Raw genomic sequence first — 20,130 nt, forward strand, 5'->3', positions numbered from 1 at the left:
ATACAAACACGTATAATAAGATCGTCATCAACGGCTTCAATCTTCATCCATACCCGGTAGTCGCTTCGTGTTGTAGGGTCTGGATCCGGCATGATAATTACTTTAATTTGTGGTTTTCAAACGAAACCAATTCATTAACTTGGATTATTCAATTAGAGCAAGGTTGCAATGTATACAAGAACCACTTTCGGCGTATATCCAATAGCTACTGCGCACGCGACAACCGCGACATATAGTTCTGGACTGTTTGATAAAGTAACGTAAAAGCAAATAACAAAAATGTCCTCTACACCACTTTGCATGGCATCAGGACTTCTAGAAAACGTCTGGAAAGTGTGTTAGATTTCCTGTCACTCAATAGTGCAACTATAGAGAGCACGCGATTCCCATATGGATTAAAAGCTCTAAACATACGCTTATGGCTGTAGACTTCTAGTTCAACAGTCGCCTGATAGACACAACTGTATGAACGCAGGACTGGGAAATACAAGTTTTGACGGTTCACGAAATCCGGTCGATGAGATAAGACGATGATGTATATAGCCGGTAGGAGTCGTGGATTCCGGAGCTGGTGCGTAGTTGAAGACGTTGCGACGGAAAAGACGGTTGTTGTCTTGGTGACTGAAGAATCAGGCATACAGTGGCTAAGCTAGGCTATTGCAACATCAAACATCGTGCTACATAACGGTCACTGATCTAAAAGCAAAAATAAAAAATGAACTAAAGAGCTGAGTGAATAAAATAAAATTTATTATTTTCCAATCCGCCCGTTCGTTTCTTTTATCTATAAAAAGATTTGATACACATTTAATACGCTTAGATTTTCCAGGTAAAATACTACGGTACCGGTAGCTATATAACCCATATAACAATAACAGGAAGGTAAATAATAAATAATAATAATAATAATAATATGGGTTGCTTATGCACGCGGCCAAATACATGCGGTCTTTTTGTCAGTTCGGCGGAAAGGATGGAACAAAAATATTGCTGACTGCGGCCGTTTAGGCTTATGGCGCTTATTTTATATTTCGCACGAAAGGAGATCTATACGGCGTATATAGGCTTGATAAAGGCACTTTCTAGACAAATCTGGTGAGTTATGATTCTCTTCCAAGTGTTAATATAAAACCTTGGCATTGGAAAGTTACACAAAAGAAGCCAACCATAGAAATCAAAATAGCCAACTAGAAATCATTGCATTTCCGACATTCTTAGAGTTTGCATAGCAGGGCTACTTTTATTATTGGCCTTTATATGGACACGCGTAGCCAATATTATTCTGTTTTGATTTTACTTTGGCGTATAGCCATCATCCCTTTCCGGCTTTTATGTTACTTTAAAATGCACGGCGGGAGAAAGAAAACAAGCAGTGTCACAATGCAACGCCTGCCTTTGTTGTAAAGTTCACGACACTTTCAAAAGGGTTTCCTCAGACGAGAGCGTTCACACATGAACACTCAATCGGAAAACTTAGGACAAAGTGAGCGTGATCCTTTTTTTATCTTCGAATAGCCCGACAATTGCTTTTCTTTTCGAGTAGCCTGACAATACAATCTCACAATGCGGTTGGATATTTCGGTCATAATTTTTGTCAAACCTTTTACCAGAATCAGTTCAATAGAGAAAAGTCGCCAATCAACACCATTTATCACGTAATCAGATTTATGCTGCATTCAACGCAAACTCTTTAGCAGGAGTACCACCACGTAGGATGGTATCACGTAGGTACATTTCAACAAAAAAAACGAATACGTAGCCTAAATGACTATTTTGCTATGTATCATGATAAATTACTTTTATCATTGGACATGAATAAAAGAATCTTTTTACGTAGGTTTTTCCAGACTATTTTTTCTATTTTTATTTTTATTTTTATGTTTTTGGGTGATCTGCTTTTGAAATATTAGCAATAGTTCTAAGGAAATTTAGCAAATACTGTTTGGACTATTATTGAAAAGTTGGTAGTGACAAGTAAAGAAGAAAATAAAACAATTCAAGTTTTTTTAATTCATTGTGGCCTCAAACTGTTGTTGCGCGCGCGCCTGTCGAAGAACATGTCCTTGTTCTGTACTCTACATCCAGCCGCAGCCCATGGAGACATCCGCCCAAATGCTAGCACTCCCAGGGTGAGCCTCCCAGTGTCGGTGGAGCTTTCGATCAGAAAACAAGACGCTCAAGTTGCTCTCATCGATTGCCGGTTGATGCTCATTTGATATTTTGGTATTTGGTTATTTGGTTGATTGTGTTACTGGCGAGCTGTGACTCATATTCTATCAATCAACAACTTAATCAGCAGTGAGTGATGTTATGCTACCGCTTACGTATAATATTATGTTTCACATTTTCACTGAGTTGTTGACTTGTCTCTTTTAGAGACAATCCAATTTTTTATTCGTCATTCAATGTTTAATTAATAGTTGGCCTTCCGTTATAGCTTTCCGAGCAATCAAGTGGAGCTCGTTGGAGTCTGTGCTTATTGAAACGCGGAGCTGGATTATTATCATTGTCTTTATTTATCTATCATTCTGCCTCACTTGCGATGGGGTAGCGCTATATCGTCATGGTCGATATACACAACTGATGTCTATATCCCTCGACAATCCGTCTCTACCTACCGCTATCTACGTCGGTCGTTTTCCCATATTTTCATCCTTTTCTTTGTACTTTCCTCTCGGATAGAGCCATTTGATTTTCATTGTTGATTATTGGTTAGCGTTGTTATAGGGCCGTTATTTTCATGGCGAAAGCCAGGGTCGCATTATATATCCTTGCACCGAAAAAGACGCTCCCTTTCCCGGTATACAAGGAAAAAAGATCGCTTTGCGCTTTTCAGCGAAAATCGTTTGGAAACGAAAGGGGGAAAAAAAGAGACACAAAAATATACTACGTTGAATGACGCACTTCCAGCTCACCATTTGTGCGCCGTATTCTTTTATTTGAATTCGTATCGCGTTCCGGAAATCTTTTCCTTGTTTATTTCCTTGCTGATGAAGCAACGCAGATTGCTCTGCGCTTATAGCAAAAATCCAGCTATGCCGCAACCAAAAAATAAATAGTATAACCGCTAAAAGAGCATCTATTCGTCATTCAGTCAAGTCCAGTTGGTTGATTGGATATATTTTTCTTTGTCGCTGGCTGAGCTCCTGAATAGCTATATCACTCTCTATATACCGAGGGGGAAAAGTAAGGCTACGTCAGCAATTAATAGTGCATTGAAGCAGTCCAGCGTCCAGCGTACGTCTTGAAGAGAAATTGAGATTAATAATAAGACGCCTTCTATAAACACAGAGCGACCGTGGATCATCCACGATCCACAGCCGCTCGTATATGTGCTATACGTAACATATCGCACATGTACTATATGTTACGTTTTCTGTGAAAATGGTATTACAGTTATGCGGATGATTTCCTGTTTTGTCTCCAAATGCTCTACCCCATTCTTGTTCGATCCTCGCGCCCATCAGCAGCTCGCTATATGTGGGGCGTGTGAGCCGAAGGCTATCAAAGACAGCTGCCGAGCCTTTGACAGACCTTTAAGATCAAAATGGTGGTTTCATCATATCCGTCCGCGTCTCTGCTCGTCCCTCTTCCTTTTGCTCTTTCTGCGATGATATCCTCCTCCCCCTAGGCCATTTCATCCCATCCGTATTTCTCACATTGCTGCTCTCAATTGTTATCCAGCGGGCGGTTCTGTCTAGTATATAGCAGATCCCATTTCCTGTGTCTCCCCCGCTTTCTTCCGTCTCACGCAATACTCTAGGCTATATATTCCGCATAGTTTGTTACCGAACGAAATGAAACGAGAATATTGAAAAAAGAGAAATCTAGTAACTCTTTGAAGGAAACCTAATCATCGTGACTGAGACATAAGACATAATATATAGTACCCCGCGAACCTCAGATGTCATCTTGAACATAATACAGATCTATCTGGATTCCTCTTTTCTGCACATATGAATTAGGATTGCGGTCGTGATGTTGGAAATTAAAAATAAACAAACAAAAAAGTTTGAATTTGTTGTTGCAGGCTTGGAGCAGACGTGGTCGAAGCAAGGAGGGAAAATCGATGGCGTCGCCACCCAAACACCAGCAACACCCGTCGGATAGTCCGCACTGCAACAAGTTGGTCAACCGCCTTAATTTGGCAACGTTGTCTTTAAGGCCACGATGGCGAGTCATGGTAGAGTTTACAAATCCTGATTTTCATTGCTAATCATTTTCTAATCAATGTTATTATTTTATGCACAGGTTCTCGGTCATCACTCGGTTGGCAAATCTGGTAAGATAATTTCAGCTTTTATTTGAGTCCATCATGAGTATATAGCTGATAAGAAAAATGTGTCGAGTTACAAAGTCTTTCCTAGCAAGCTTCCGAGCGCAATTGTTTTTAAATTTATGGCGAAATCGATACACCAGCTAGAGTGGAGTCTAATTTTTCAATAATATTGAATAGACTTGATGTATTCAGTATGCTCGGCAGTTGCTATGTTAATATTATGGAAAACCCAGGAAAAACATCAGGCCTTGTGATGTCTCATGCCGGTTGTCTGGGCTGTCAGTGTTGGTTGGTCAACTGACAATAGTATTTGATATCACCTCGTACACATTGAACCCTTCAAGAATAAAATAGACGGCGTAAAACGACAGGACGACCAAACAGACATCGCACATCACACATTTATGATAGTAAATAAGGTGGGCATATGTTATTTCCACGAACCCTTTGTAATATCAAACGCGCTACTACAACTCTAGAAGTGTGGACGTGCGTATACAGTATAAGTTGTGTGTTTGCGACGGCTGATTGTATCATTGCATCCTTTAAAAAAGAGCAAGTCAAACCAACTATACGACTGCTGCAGTGCATATGAGTGTGTAACTAGGGCAAGAGAGAGCACAAGTTTAGTAATGCAAATGAGAAGGCGATGTGAGGCTAATGGTAAAGCGCAACGACATGGCATATTACTTCGGAGAAAGGCTCTATCATTCCATCGCGATTGCTAATTCGTCGACGAGGCTTTGGCAGTCGGGAGACAGCTGTTTACCGAGAAGTCAACAGTTTCCCCAACATGTGTAGCGCGCAATGGGAATGCCGAATGCGTAGAATACCGGCCAGACATTATTCTCGCGGACCCCAAAACCTCTTCATATTGCCCTCAAGCTGCGCACATCTAATGGGAAGCAAATGATATTGTGTAGCGTCCGTCTTGTCCTACTGTCTCAACAATGTCAGGAGAGCAATTAAGACTGTGGCGGAAAGATCAGCATAAAGATGGACGAGATATGGATCAAGTGGGGCGGAAGGTGCCGGAGTGATTACTTGACACTGGTGTGACTGCAACTCTTCCGTCTGGAGGCACAAGCGAAACGGAAAATGATAACAATTTAACTGAATTATGCAATTCCAATGGTTGCCATGGATGCGGGTGAAAGATCAATTCTACCTGCATATGCTCGCCAAAAAGTTGAAGGTCACGTTGCCATCCACAGTCCATACGAACGGAAACCCAACAAGGGCGGACAATTGGCGAACAGACAAATTAAAAGAACCTCGATCATCAGTATATAGCTGAGTAGTTGGCTGTTCGTTACCTTGGCGACACAACCGTGAAACTGCTATGTAGCGCCTTTAACACTCGTAAACAAATGATCCTAATTGCATTTTGGTCATCACGGATCGTTAATATACACGAAAAAACCTATTTTCCCCCAGCGTTCCTTCAATGCGGCCTCTGCGACTCTTCTCGTTTTTTTGTTTTCAATCTGTTATTGACAGTCTATTAGCATTTAAATTTGTTTTGCCATCGCTTGCAGCAGCAGTCTATTCGACCAAAAGCTACCCGACTGTCTTGTCGTGTTTGTCACGTTCAATTGACGTCAGGGTTTGTCTAAAAATAGAGCGGAAAACGAAAACAAATTCAACAATCAAAGAATAACATAGTCAATCAGCGCATTTCTTATATATTTTTCCTACCATGTTTTCCATCCGTTATTTACATATACTTGGGAAAATGCAAGGCTTTAGAGCGCAAATACACGCTATTTTGGTTTTGAAAGTAAAGCAGATCGTCGTACGATTTGCACCACCAACAATGCCCCCAGTTATATGAGAGTGATGCCTACAGAGCTGCATCAACCCGATAAGACCCGAGAGTTCGTATAAGGTTCACTTGACAAGAAAGTGCGCGTTGTTACTTTTACTCTTTTAACGCTAAAATAGGCCTAGACATAATATGCCATTGCACGCAGCACCATCATGTCTATATTTAGAAACTATGTTAACCCTTAAAAAAGAAATTTAAGACCCTCTATTTATATGTTTAGACTTGAAAAACTTTATTTTTGTATACAGAATCAGGCCATCGGCTAAGCTTATATGTATAAGCTTACATAACTAGAGCAGTCTACCGAGTTGTTTATAATATAAGAAACTTTTTTCTCTCTCTATAGCTCCGGTGCATTTTCTGTAATACGTTTTCTGATCCTATTTGCCAAATGAAATGATATGGTTGAATGATGAAATGGATTTGCAGCGTTCGTGGTTCGTTTCTTAACTCGTCGCTTCATCGGAGACTACGACCCCAAATTGGAAAGATGTTATCCGGTCAACACAACTTTGAACGGAGAGCACGTGATGCTGGAGCTTCTGGATAGTGGAGGACACCATCTGGAGGTTTGAGTAAACGACAAAATAAATATTGGCATTGTCTAGACGCACAGGCACTCATAAACTTGTGCACTTTCATCACCATAAATTCACATAATCTTACTTATATACGTCGTTGCCCTCTTTCTATATTTGATAGGACGGGAGTCAATCCGACCTGGAAGCCAAGATCCGCTGGGCTGACGCCTTTGTTCTTTTGTATTCAGTGACGGACAAGTGCTCGTTTGACGAGTGCTGTCGACTTCGATTCCTTATCGGCTACAATAAGCGTCGTCGACGACATTTGGTAAATATCCGGTATTTTCTATTTCATGTAGCGGGACTTTTTATTTTTCTATTATATTGTAGACTTGATCAACTTTCGATGAATCTATTTCCGGAATTCTTTAAATCCCCCCCCCCCAAAAAAAATGACGTAATTTTAATATAAGAGCACTAAAGAATTTTTTCCCTTTTCGGTTTGATTAATATTAAATTTTGAATGTTGAGCTATCACTCATTTAGTCGCGCTTTACCGCGCTTTACAATCCGATTAAAATTTAATCATACATTTTGAGAACGAAATCTATGAAATGAAATGGACCCGAGACAAAAAGGTTCATATGCTATCGATCTTATACGGTATCCTAATCGTAGCGCCTGATCAATGCGGGGTAGGCCATTACTTTGAATGAAAGATCAAAGCATATCAAAAGTTCTAAGCCTTTGGAAGACAAATTGATTTTTCTCGTTGGTTAGACAAAAGGAAATATAATTGTTTTTAGTTATTGCTGTACCAATCGTATTTTGCTACGTTAAACCCGGTTAAACCACACAATTCTTTATCTCGTGTATCTTTTAGTTTGGCTCAGCTTTTGGCAATGGCCACGGTCTCAGCGCAGAAATAATGGGGTCCTCTTCGAGTGTTATCCTGGTAGCCAATAAAGTCGACCAGGTGGAAGATCGGATGGTGACTACCGAGGAAGGTAGATAATCAATCAATCATGCGTCATAGTTTAATGATTGTAACTGTTATTGCATTTTCTCTTCTTTCAAATAAAAAACCGTTTTTCATTTTTGTTTAATCCATCCCAGGAGAAAAAAGGAGCCGTGATTTGGGCTGTGATCTGTTCTTCGAAATATCCGTACGGGAGGAAGTTGAAGTAGCCAAGAGAGTGATGGAGGATTTATATTTCCGTTGGAAGTACAATCAGTCTCATCATCATCAATCGCATTCACCCCAAACGCAACAGCCGCATCCACCACTCGGCGCCTCGACACCAAACGGGACGTCAAACCACCACTTTGGCCGGCGATGTTTAGAGACGTTCGCCGGCCGGTGTTCTGCTAACAAGAGCAACAGTATGGACGTCATTAGCGAAAGAGAAGATGGAGCGTTGCCCATCTCTCTGTCTTTAGGTATCTCTCTTCATGACCTAAATTTAATGTTATATAATATAGCTTCCTTATGAGAAATTTTAAATTCTGTTTTCCGTGTGTAGAATCGCCGCCACCTACTGCAACCGGTAATAACTCGCCGGACGACAAGTTCCGCTCCAGGGCTTCCACAGAGGGTAGTTTGAGCTTCCGAAATAAACGTGTGATCGTTCGCCATTGTGCCCAGCCAGCGCCCGTGGCCCAGCTCGATCATCCGGGTTTAGCCGTTGCGTGCAATTTGGCCAACAAGAGACCTACTCGCCGCATGAGTATCAGCCTAAGAGGGGCCAGCAGTGCATTCTAAAAATACGTATTACATGTCATTTTTTTTAAATTGTTTTGATTATTTATTCTACATTTCATAACAGTGAATTATTTTTATTGAAAGCTTTCGCTGTTTTTTAGACATTTAAATGACTATTTTGGCCGTTTTATTTCTCTTGATTGTGTTTCTATGGAGGCAGGAATTACACATTTCACGTTTCAACTCCCGTTGCTGGGAAATACTTGATTAGTGAGTTTCACATAGGGTAGGGTCTAATTGAGTAATCAAAACACGTACGTTAACGTATTCTAATGATATGGAGTTGAGATATACTGTCAGGTTTCCTAAATCTCCTGACCACTTATTTGTTCAACTGAACAACAAACAACAAAAACTCGTAGCGTCATGGGATACAAACATACAAACAGTACAACTTCCAAGGGTCGTGCAACCTTACGACATAAAATATTGATGGGTAAAATTAGTTTGGAGTATATTCGAGCTTGAAAAACATTGAAGCGGACCTAGACTTATTTAGTGACGATATCAGGGTTATCCAGTGCGATAAAAAGTACAATTTAAGAAGCCATACGCTGTCTGGCAATCTGAGAGTTTAGCTCTAGCACACTATTTACACTTCATGACATGCATAACACTTTCGGTAAACAATAACGCACAGCCATATTTTACGGTACAAAATTGTCGTCATCACCCACCATCTTTTGGAATTCTTATGCAAGTCAAACTATTTTTTCCTTGCGATATAGTAACGAATAAATCCCTCCATTAAGAAAGCTAGCTCCCTCGATAACACTTTGGCTGCTGCATCGATGAATTTATTGAAATTTTTAGACTGAGTCAAGACAAATGCTGGAGTCTACACAAAGATCTCAAACGATCAAGTCCAATATGGTGTGCTCACACAAAATAATTTTTTTGGTGGTGACGCTGGTATTGTCTTCGACAGCCGGTGTTCACGGGGACGAACATCATCACAGCAGACCCCTTCGCGATTCCGTCACAGACGTTAACAACAAAGCGGAACAGTCCGCAACGGAAGGTAAAATGTGGAAAAAGGTAAAATTGTCTTACTGAGGAAATATCATGTGGTTATTTTCTAATATTTAAACAGACGCTGCATATTGGACTCAACTCGGTCAGCAGTTGTTGTTTGACGAACTGGCCAAACAAAGGATCAATAGCCAAGCAAAAAATATCATAGTATTTCTCGGAGATGGTCAGTACATCTGCGCTGGGCCTTACTCAGCAGCATTTAAAATTCAATTTTACTTTGGTAGGTATGTCAATTTCAACTGTAACAGCTGCACGAATCTATAAAGGACAAAAGGCTGGCAAAACGGGCGAAGAGGAACAACTTCACTTTGATCGATTTCCTTACGCTGCATTGTCAAAGGTAAATTGAATTCTCGACATGTTTCTAATTAAAATGTCGCATTAATTAAAATCCAAATCAATGTCCACCAACACGCATAGACGTACTGCACGGACATTCAAGTGGCTGATTCCGCTTGCACTGCTACCGCCTACTTGTGTGGCATTAAAACTGATGTAGACACCTTGGGACTAGACGTCAACGTCATAAAAAAAAATTGCTCGACACAAATCGATCCGGCTAATCAAGTTGATTCCGTCATGACTTGGGCCCAAGTATGAAAACTTCAACTTCAATATTTCATTTGTCGATTCAGCTACAACTTTTCATTCAATCAGGCAGCCAACAAAGCGACGGGTATCGTGACTACAACACGAGTAACTCACGCCACTCCGGCTGGAGCATACGCCCATTCAGCCAATCGTGATTGGGAGGATGACTATGCCCAGTCTTTTGATGGAGTAGATTCCAACACTTGTGACGATATCGCCGAACAACTTGTCCTCAACAGCCCAGGCAAAAATCTTAAAGTAATGAAACCCTTTTTCTAGTATAAGCATACATATCAATCAAGGATGTAACATCTATGTGTGCGTTGTAAGGTGATTTTGGGAGGTGGTCGTACTTATCTTACTCCAACCACAACGACAGATCCTGAGACACAAGAAGCTGGTCGCCGCAGAGATGGGAAAAATCTGATCGATCAGTGGGTGACCGATCACCCAACGGGGAAATATGTAACTACCCGAGATGAATTGGTCAATGTGGATGTAGCCGGAACCGATTTTCTCTTGGGTTAGTTTGCCACCGTCGTCTGTTTAGCAGCTTTAGTTTAATCCGTAACATTTGGCACATTATTATGGTTCAGGTTTATTCAGCCCATCTCATATGGAATACTTTTTGGAATCGAGTGCGGCCAATAACCCTACACTGGAACAAATGACCCGAGCAGCCATTCAAATGTTACAAAAAGATGCCAACGGTTATGTCCTTCTCGTGGAAGGTTCGATTCCACGCCTCGCACGGAAAACGTTATGGCAAGTACGCAACTAATTATTAACATGTTGCAGGCGGGAGAATTGACCAGGCTCATCACGACGGACGAGCAAAATTGGCCCTCGAGGAAGCTTTCCAGTTTGATCTTGCTGTGGCTGCTGCACTCAATCTGACGAATTCGGACGATACTCTAATTATCGTCACGGCAGATCATTCGCATACCTTGAGTATTAACGGCTATCCCAAACGCGGCAATGATATTTTAGGTTAGTTGGTTTCTCTCTGATGAATTATTTTAGCTAATTTTCTTTATTTCTTAATTTACAAACTTTAAGGCTTAGTTGGTTATGCGGCCTCCGATCTCAAACCATACACAACCCTAAGTTACGCCAATGGACCCGGTTATGCTAACAGTTTCTCTGGTGGAGAGCGCCTGGATTTGACCGATGTTGATACGAGTAAATATTGGTTTCATTTTCAACTATTTTAATTGAGATCATAGCAAAATAATCTTTTGCATAAAATTAGCAAGACCATTTTATTGACTTATCTTAATTATATAGTATCCGATTCATTTTTACAACCTGCCATGGTTCCTCTGGCCACCGAGTCTCACGGTGGCGATGACGTAGCTATTTTCGCTCTCGGTCCGCAAGCACATCTATTCCAGGGCGTCTATGAGCAGCACTATATCGCTCATGTAATGAGCTATGCCGCTTGCATCGGCCCCGGGTTCACTTTCTGTAACAACCCAGCGAATCCACCTTCAACGACTGCAATTCCTCCGTCGACTCCATCGTCTTCTAGTCGCATAGGTGTAAATCGTTCTTTAGGGAGCATAAGCGCATTCATGTCCTGTGTTTGGATCCAGCGACTCCTCGTTTCTGTATTTACTCAGTAAAATAAACTAGTCATTTAACATTCGAAAGTGCATCATTTTATATTCGCAACCCATTGTTAACACAAAAGACAGCACGAAAAATCTTGCGTTTCTAGCGCCATCTAACGAATACACTTAAAAACTGAATTTTCTACTTGATAGAGGGCTCTTAAAAACGTGTTTGACACATAGTGTTTTTCTTTTTTTTAAATTACAAAGTTGAAAAGTTCTACAACATATATCCTTAAATTAGTTAATGCTGGTTTATTATTACTGAACTTATTCTCGATAGCGATAGTTGACGACTTGACGTTTGTTCCTTCGCAATTTAAAGGAGGAAAAATGGAAGAAATAATAAAAGAAGCAGATATAAAAAAAGAAGAAGAAATAAAAAAAGAAGAAGAATTGACTAATCCCAACGATTTTTCCAGCAAAGAAACTTGCGATGCTGAAGTGACAAAAGACTTAATTGACAAAGATGAAACCCCTTCAGGGACAGCAACAAAAAAGGGAAAAATTCGTAAACGAAAAAAGGCCCTGCATACTGCCATTAGAAATCAAATGGAGTTTTACTTTAGTGATGCAAATCTCTCAAAAGATAGGTTTATGCAGAATGTTATCAAAGATGGACCTGGTAATATATTACATATTATTTTCTGTTTTTGTGTAGCTAACATATTATTTAATATTTGTTAGAAATTCCACTGCATGTTTTTATGAACTTTAATAAGCTTCGAGCAATGACTGAAGACCTCAAAGAAATTGCTAAGGTACAGCTTAAAATCATGTAATCTCAGTTCATGTTTTATTATTAATCTATGCATTTTTTAAGGCGTTAAAATTCTCTAAAACATTAAAACTTAGTGAGGATGAGACAAAGGTTTCAAGAATTACACCATTCCGCCCTAAGTCTCAGGAAGAGGTAGACCTTTGCACTGTGTATGTGGTAAGTAAAAAGAATTGTTGGTGTACAGCTTAAATACATTTTCCCTTTATAAACAGGAAAGATTACCACCCCATGCTTCAATTGAATGGATTACCAGCATATTTTCTGAATATGGAGTGGTAGCATATGTTTCACTCCCCAAATTCAAAGATGCAACACGAATAAAAGGCTTTGCATTTGTGGAATTTTGTGATTCTGAGTCAGCTGCCAAAGCTGTCACGGTAAGTTTTCTTTGCATATTTAGGCAGTAACACAAAGACAATGAGGGCTCATTCAAAAATTTTATAGGAATATGCAGCCTCCAGCGAGTATCATTTATTGACTGAAGATCCGGGGCAGTTATGTAGTATTCAGGCGTTCAATGCAGAGTGCGTAAACTACTTTCTAATTGAACAATCGAAAGTTTTTCACTTATTTACCTTTTTATTTACTTTAATGTGATTTTCAAATCAAATAATTGTTCATAAAGGAGTCAGCAAGACGAAAAAGGGGACGAGAAGAAAACCAGCCCAAAACCAGAAACGGAGGAAGATGAATCCAATGCTGAACCAAAATCGAAAAGAATAAAAGTAGAAGAAGAAACAACTGAGATAAAAGAAGGCATTGCAACGACTATAGAAGAGACAACTGTGATTAAAGCTGAAAAAGAAATTACCAGTCAAGATGAATCGAAAGCCATCACAAAAAAGAAGAAGCAACCAAACGTGTTTAAAGATGAAATTAATGAAGAGGCTCTCAACCTGTCATTACAGGTCATGTCCAAGTAAATTTACCTTAATTTAACAAAAATATTGTTCTGAACTTAACCATAAATTCATTATTAAAGGAAAGAGTGGAAGAGATTGCGGAATAAATATCTTGATATGCAGCGCAAGTGTCTCCGCCAAATCCGAATGAATGCTCGACGCCAACATAATGAAAGCCGATTCGATCCTGTTGTATTAGTTGAGGAAACTAAAGAACAATTTGTTGAGGACAGATCTGATCCCTGTCCAGATTTTCAACCTGGTCGAATCGTCAAAATCATTCTGGACGAACCTATTTCAGATGCCAAACGTTTCAAAGTATTTCTTCCTTACGTTACTACTTACTTACTAAATATTTTTTTGTTTGTAATAACAGTTGATTGTATAATTTAATTATTAGAGCCAAGTCAAATGTCAGGAGGGTGTAACTTACGTAGAAGCGCAAGACTGTTGCAAAATTGCTTTTGTACGATGCACTGACGATGCAGCTGCCCAGTCTCTAGTCGTCAAGAAAATATGGAGTCAATCAGAAATTCTCCAAGGTTTTTCTCTCTTTGGCACAGTAAAGGAAAACATTTAATAATTATTATTATTGTGAAATATGCAGGCGAAGAAGAACGAGACTACTGGAAAAAGATCGAAGAGAACCGAATAAAGAAGCGTGACAAATCTTCACGACCTAAAAAATCGGGAGCTGAGAGAGCCCGCAAGCAAAAGGAATCGATCATTGACGCAGACCAACCTGGCTACCCCACCAGAGCTATACAACACAAAAATCTGCATATTAGGTTCGACGGCGAGGACGATGATTAAAGGTGACGAACTATTTACTCGTAACGGGCTTTCATGTACGGCTTTTATAAACCTCTTTCGTTCACCTAATACAATGGTCTTGAACCTAGGTTCTTGTGATGTGTATCGAGTCTGATTACAGGAACTTTAATTCGATGTTATGGTTTTTTGTTTCGTTACAAACGAACTGAAAAGCATTATTCGGTTGATATTGTAAAGTATCACATGAGTGATTTTCATTTAAAAATTGAGTAGATAGACGACGGATTGTCTAGATTTGCTTACCAAAAAACGCGGGAAAACTCCGGTGATTTCACACACATTATGTTGCCGGAACCTTCTCTCGGATAATTCCCCACCAGGAGAATGGCTTCGGCTTTTGTTTATTCGTTCATCCATTTCAATAGTCTGTTATTTTAATGTGTTATTCTAACAATTTAATAATTTATTTTTAAAACGTTTTGATGCACGTTTTCGTTTAAAAGCGCTAAAGCGGTTCATCGCATTTGATACGGTATTTCTTGAAAGACATTTATTCGCAACATCTCGTGGCTGTGGTTTTAACTTTCAAGACAGTAAGAAAATCAGGAAACATTGGTCATTGGTCAACAGTTACTGAAGTAAATTTTTCGATAAAATTACTTTTTAGTTAATTTATTTTTGGATGAACTAAGTTTTTTTAAAAATCGTAAAGTTTAAGTATTCTCCATTTCAAACATTTTTCTGAAGAAAATTTATTTATTTATGGGAAAATTCTGTGTGGGGGTGGGGGAGACACGCTGAATCCCAATGGCTAGTGATTCTTTATAATTACCTTCCCAGATATTGCTCGATGATTCCCAACAGTTGCCAGCAGAGGTCACTGTTGTCCCACTGGTCACTGGTGATTATTCAACACAGTCTCACTATAGAGGACCCATCAAGACGACGCCGTCTCCGAGAGAATCTTCCGCCATATAAGAGTCGGACAACCATAAGTAATAGCTCTGGTACAGGCAACAGACAGCCACTTCGGCCGTAAAGCCTTGTCAATTGTCATAGTTTTTTTTTTCAAAGTTGAGATCCTGTGAGCTGCTTGCTTAAATAAGCCAACCCGTTGCCAAAATTAGCCAACAGTTGGAACTGGTTGGAAGTAAAAACTAAAAAGCCGGGTAAAAAGCCCGCGAAACCCGAAACACCTCCTGTAGTAGTCATAGACCTAGTTTCTTCGACTCACACGTTTCCTTCCCTTGATAAAGTTGCGCAATATACATTTTGTTCATCTCCAATCTCCATCATGTTACTTCAAAATCAAATGAAACCTTTTTCTAGATATTGTTTTATTGAAGGGTTGAAAAAGCAAAGGATCTTTGTTCCTACACGTTCCTACAAAGCCTTGAAAAAGTTGTTGCCTGGCTGGCTGTAAAAGAATTTGAAAGTGAAAATTGAAATACGAGTTTTCTCCTGTGATGCTGCTGGCTTTTCACACTCTTACAATGCCCACCACCTCATCAGTTGGCTCGTAATAGGAGATCGCTTTGGCAGTCGGAGCTTAAAAATTACTATAGGACAAGTGTGGTATTTAAAACAAATTCACTGTTAAAAAGGGTACCACTTTTTTGGGGTTGTCAACCACCAAAAATAGGTGAATGTACGAAATTGAACGAAAATGCAAATTATAATGAACCAGTTATTCATTAATCCGTCGCCTAACTATTCGCATTTTTTGATAGAATTATGTTTTCTAGAAATATTTTGTTGTGAAAAAAAAATGCATTAGACAGGGCAGTAGTCGGCAGTAGTAATATTAGAATTCGAAGAACTCTATTTCTCCCGAATGATAACCCGTCGCTCTTTCAATAATCGGCCGCAGGTTGGCCAATCACCAACACCAATCAGCCCCATCACTGATTTCATTTTCAAAATCGTTTGTAGAAAATATGAATGGCGCTTATAAAATGGAAATGTTGTACTGTCTAATGATATTTATCTCTTTTTCCACTTTCTTTACCCGATATTCGCTTTCGCTGCATAAATCAGAGAAAATTCGGGAGGAGGAGTTGAAATGTTTTAACATGGTGCAATGGGGGTGGAGGTACCAGGGCTGCTCAGCTACTTTTAACTCAAGCTTTCAACAGCCCATATGAAAGAGGAGTCTTGGAAGCCCTGCGGATTAAATACGACTACACATTTTTATTGGCAATTCTTGACATCAAACATATTTATTTTTTTTTTATCCCCAGGCACTCGCCTATAACAGAGATCAGACGAAATTAGTTAAAGCAGGGGCATGGAGAGATGGTTGCCAATGACCATGTTAAATTTCCCATAAGGCCGCCATAAGGGGATTCGACGGGAAGCTACTTTTTAACGACATTTGTATGGACGTGATAAGGAGGCCGCTTTGAATCAACGCCATCTAGGCTGTTGCGGCATATGGATGGACATTCAACTTGATCTTTTAGTAAAATGAGCGGACGACCCGTTATGGGAAATGTAACATGGAGACTGGCAACCATCTCTCCATGCGCATAGTTAAAGGCAAGGTTGACAAAATAAAGCCGAAATAAAGACATGGGCCATCAAAAACTTAGCGTCGTCAAAGAGCAACAACAGTCGAGATGGTAATTATTTTTCTATGATTACGTTAACCTTAATTACCCCTATCAACACATATTTCTGAAAAATAATTCCAGTGGTCTTGGACGAGTTCCCGAAATGGCTGAAACGTTCCATGGACCGGATAAAAGACACTAACACGCACCAAAACACCAAGTTGAAGAGGATCACCAACGAAAAAAGGAGAATCGCCTGTCAGTGTGCCAGGGCAGCAACGCAGCAACAACAAGAAGGAAAAGAAGAAAAACAATTCCAAAGAAGATGATCTCACTTACGGCACGCGGGATTGCGACATTGGTAAATCTTCGTCTATGAAATTGTATCTTTTATTGTTGTGTGAAAACTCAACACGCCAACATCTTGTTACAACAGCCATGGTGGACAGGATCAAGGCCGGAACATTAGACATGGATTACTTCTGTCTCGGCTGTCATGTGGAAGCTATGGGCCCGTGTATATGGAATTGGAACATCCGCTCTTCTTTGAAAGTCTGTGCAATCTGGTGCAATCGCGAATGCAAGGTGATTATTTTTCCTAAATTAATTAAGAGCGCTAAATAATTCTTTTCCCCTGTTATTCATGCATTGTTTATAGTAAAGATTATTTCTTGATTCCTTTCTGACAGGTGAGTTGCGTCATCTGTGATTCCACGGGAGATTATCTGCTGGTCTTCGCGTCGTCGTACTCCACGACAACTTGGGAGCCGTCAACCATAGGCTACGCGCTTATAATTTACTGCGACTTGAATTGGATCAGTATTGGGCCTATGAACGATGGAACGGAGTTTATACGAACTCAACGGCGTCGAATTCGCAGTCCCAAAAACGCAAACCAAATGAAGGACGAAGAGTGGGCGTTAATTTTTGTATATTTATACTATATATTTTTGTATAGTGTCTCGTTCATTTATTTGTCTCCACTCGCCTCTTGCCTCCCAGCCAGCAAGAAATTTGATCCGACGCGTCACCAACCTGCCGGAAGGAAAGTGGATACTGGATAGAAGCCAGTTTTCTGAAGGAGGTATACGTTCTCGAGTTTCTGTAAAATATTATTATTTACAATGAAACTGCTGAGTTTCTCCGGAAGACAAAAAAAAAAAAAGAAAAATGTATAGTGGGATAAACTAAGGAGAGATGCTGGAGAGAGTGATGGTATGCCATGTGACCTCTGTTGTAGATGCTTCTTACTCTTCTTCTTCTTTTCTTTAATCTCTCCTTCTTGTCATACATAACATGCCCCTCAAAATTTCTGCCAACTAACCCCACAGGGTGCTTTTCGAACAAATAAATTGATAACTAAATTACTTTTTAATGTAGAAATGTCGGGTTTCTTTTAAAAATAAGACAAACATTAATTCTTTTTTGCTTGGGTTTTCTGACACTCTTAGAGTTTTATACTATGAGAAAAATAAAAAGTGCTGAGAGGCCCAAAAAAACTTTTTGCCGTTTTTTTTTCTTTTTGCTATAACTCCTGTTGATGAAGTAGTATACTTTTGAAATTTTGTATGAGCAATCTGGGTGTGGTCTTTCATATTTGGTGTAAAAGGCTAGATTTGTTTTAGTCTGTAAGGGGTGTAACTAGCAAAATGACAACTTACCCCACCTGCCAACTAGCCCCCCTCTCCCCTATAAGCCAAACCCCACAATAGTGCTGTTTGAGTACTAGTGCTGCAAACTGATGCCCTATCGTAATCCAACGCTCCGCTACAAAATTAAAAAATAAGCTGAGCAAGCCTGTGAGCTTATTATAGGAAATAAAAAAAAAATGATTTTTAAAACTTTAAGATTTTTAGAAAACTGCGAGTATGTATAAGACGCGCACGTTATTTATTGCGCGCAAATCACAGTGCGCGTGTGTAGGGCCAACATTTTCAGACTTTTTCTTTTGGGTTGAACAAAGGCATCATCTGGCTGCTGCCTCGCCACTGCCGCTGTGCATAACCCAAAAGCAGACGCCGATGCAAAACCCTAAAGAAAGAATAAAAGACGAGGAATATATAGTAATACAGAGGGGGGAAAACGTGACCGAACGTGACGCATTTCGGTGGCGGTGGCATTTCATTCTTCTCTCCCCTCTCTTCTTGTGCCGAGACGCCGACCGTCGCCACCGCCGCCGCCGATCTGAAAACGGTGGGGCATAGACGCCATCGAGTTCGCCGAGTAGGCTATAGGCCTATCTTCTTTTCTTTCGACGCCATAGATTCCCTAGCACCCCACCCCACTTCCGTGTATATCTCATCACACCCTACTCTTAAGTTGTTGTCGTAGCTCTTTCATCAGCTGCGATCCACTTGGCTGACGTCGCCGCACCACCGCCAAAATATCAATCAGCCACGATCAGCATCTTGTTTTATTTTCGGGTGGGGGGGGGGGGGATTGATATTATTATTTTAAAAGCTATTAAATACCTGTTGACCATGACTTGGTTGCTTATTCGACTTATAAATTATTTTTCAAAAATATCACGCATAAAAATTTCTTCGTCAGAAATTCGAGACGTAAACTCGGACGTAAATAGAACGCTGGCAGAAAATTTTATTGACTCAACGTTTTTTTTTTTTTATTTTTGTTCATGCGCAATTCAGAAGAGGTAAAATGCCAAATTCTGTTGTTATTACGACGTGATATGAAAAAGAAACCAAGATTATATTTAGGAAGGTGATCTGCTGTTATTTGAGGAATTGCCACTTCTGGAAAGGATCGCATGGATATTCTGTGGAAACCATGATATTATCTTGTTTGCATTTTGCAACGCAACTATTTCTAGTACTCTGATAAACATAACCACCCCCCCTTAGCCCATGCTATTAATACTTTTCCCAATAGAAATGGTATTAAATTTCTTTAGTCAATTACAGAGCAACACGTCGATAAAGAACTATACCACCTGATCTTTTGACTCCACCCCACACCTATGCAATGACGCAATCTGTACACGAATCGATTGGGCTGTAACTCACATTATTATTAGTTAACAGTATTCTGATGGCTTCGGTCTTGAAAGGTAAGAATCTCAATGCTAATAAAATACTGTTTGTGCTTTTTTGGTTTTACAAAACACTGTTAAAAAGGGTCTAAATTTTATAGTTTTCCATTTAGAGGAATTTACATTCTGGTTTTCAAATTTATTTATTTTTATCTATTCTTAATTTCTTATCAAAGAAATGAGTGAAATATGGTTGCCTTTTATATGAGTCCATAGTTATTTATATTTGACATTTTCGTCGTTTATATAAAATCGGTTGGAGTAGTGGTGTCTTGGTGTGGTTAGTCCGATTATGACTCGATAGAGTATATATATATAATTATATATAGGTTCGAATGGCATCTTGCTTATAGCCTACTTCTATTATTTTCCTGTGATGCATGATGTGCAATAAATTTTCGTTTTTCACAAGTTAAAACCTTTGATAATTGTAGTTTTCATAA

The 20,130-nt window shown here is 39.7% G+C and overlaps 3 protein-coding genes and 1 long non-coding RNA gene across 5 annotated transcripts; all 4 read left to right on the forward strand.

The window, feature by feature from the left end:
- The first annotated feature begins 2,140 nt into the window (after positions 1 to 2,140).
- Positions 2,141 to 8,576, forward strand: LOC124195625 (ras-like protein 1). Of its 2 annotated transcripts, none has more exons than XM_046590112.1 (8): positions 2,141 to 2,298; positions 4,031 to 4,183; positions 4,252 to 4,282; positions 6,537 to 6,676; positions 6,810 to 6,956; positions 7,512 to 7,635; positions 7,745 to 8,068; positions 8,152 to 8,576. In XM_046590112.1, the coding sequence occupies exons 2-8, from the start codon at positions 4,070 to 4,072 to the stop codon at positions 8,388 to 8,390; spliced, it is 1,119 nt and encodes a 372-aa protein (XP_046446068.1). In that variant the 5' UTR covers positions 2,141 to 2,298; positions 4,031 to 4,069; the 3' UTR covers positions 8,391 to 8,576. The 2 variants fall into 2 exon arrangements, with proteins under 2 accessions (XP_046446068.1, XP_046446069.1); XM_046590113.1 differs by having other exon boundaries at positions 2,156 to 2,298; positions 4,012 to 4,183.
- Positions 8,577 to 9,168: 592 nt separating this feature from the next.
- Positions 9,169 to 11,664, forward strand: LOC124195362 (alkaline phosphatase-like). Its single transcript, XM_046589730.1, has 10 exons — positions 9,169 to 9,411; positions 9,484 to 9,588; positions 9,650 to 9,765; positions 9,846 to 10,019; positions 10,083 to 10,274; positions 10,347 to 10,539; positions 10,613 to 10,747; positions 10,815 to 11,006; positions 11,076 to 11,198; positions 11,304 to 11,664. The coding sequence occupies exons 1-10, from the start codon at positions 9,219 to 9,221 to the stop codon at positions 11,639 to 11,641; spliced, it is 1,761 nt and encodes a 586-aa protein (XP_046445686.1). The 5' UTR covers positions 9,169 to 9,218; the 3' UTR covers positions 11,642 to 11,664.
- Positions 11,665 to 11,780: 116 nt separating this feature from the next.
- LOC124195363 (la-related protein 7-like) lies at positions 11,781 to 14,214 on the forward strand. The gene is made up of 9 exons (XM_046589731.1): positions 11,781 to 12,254; positions 12,317 to 12,390; positions 12,453 to 12,566; positions 12,623 to 12,787; positions 12,855 to 12,934; positions 13,036 to 13,329; positions 13,393 to 13,630; positions 13,713 to 13,854; positions 13,920 to 14,214. Exons 1-9 carry the CDS (start codon positions 11,963 to 11,965, stop codon positions 14,123 to 14,125), a joined length of 1,605 nt encoding a protein of 534 aa, XP_046445687.1. The 5' UTR covers positions 11,781 to 11,962; the 3' UTR covers positions 14,126 to 14,214.
- A 2,509-nt stretch (positions 14,215 to 16,723) lies between these two features.
- On the forward strand, positions 16,724 to 17,946 carry LOC124195366. Its single transcript, XR_006875161.1, has 3 exons — positions 16,724 to 16,999; positions 17,075 to 17,223; positions 17,328 to 17,946. It is a non-coding gene; the product is annotated as an uncharacterized LOC124195366 (long non-coding RNA).
- The last annotated feature ends 2,184 nt before the right edge of the window (positions 17,947 to 20,130 follow it).

The sequence above is a fragment of the Daphnia pulex genome, chromosome 6 (genome assembly GCF_021134715.1).
Source record: "Daphnia pulex isolate KAP4 chromosome 6, ASM2113471v1".
Classification (NCBI taxonomy): Eukaryota; Metazoa; Arthropoda; class Branchiopoda; order Diplostraca; family Daphniidae; genus Daphnia; species Daphnia pulex.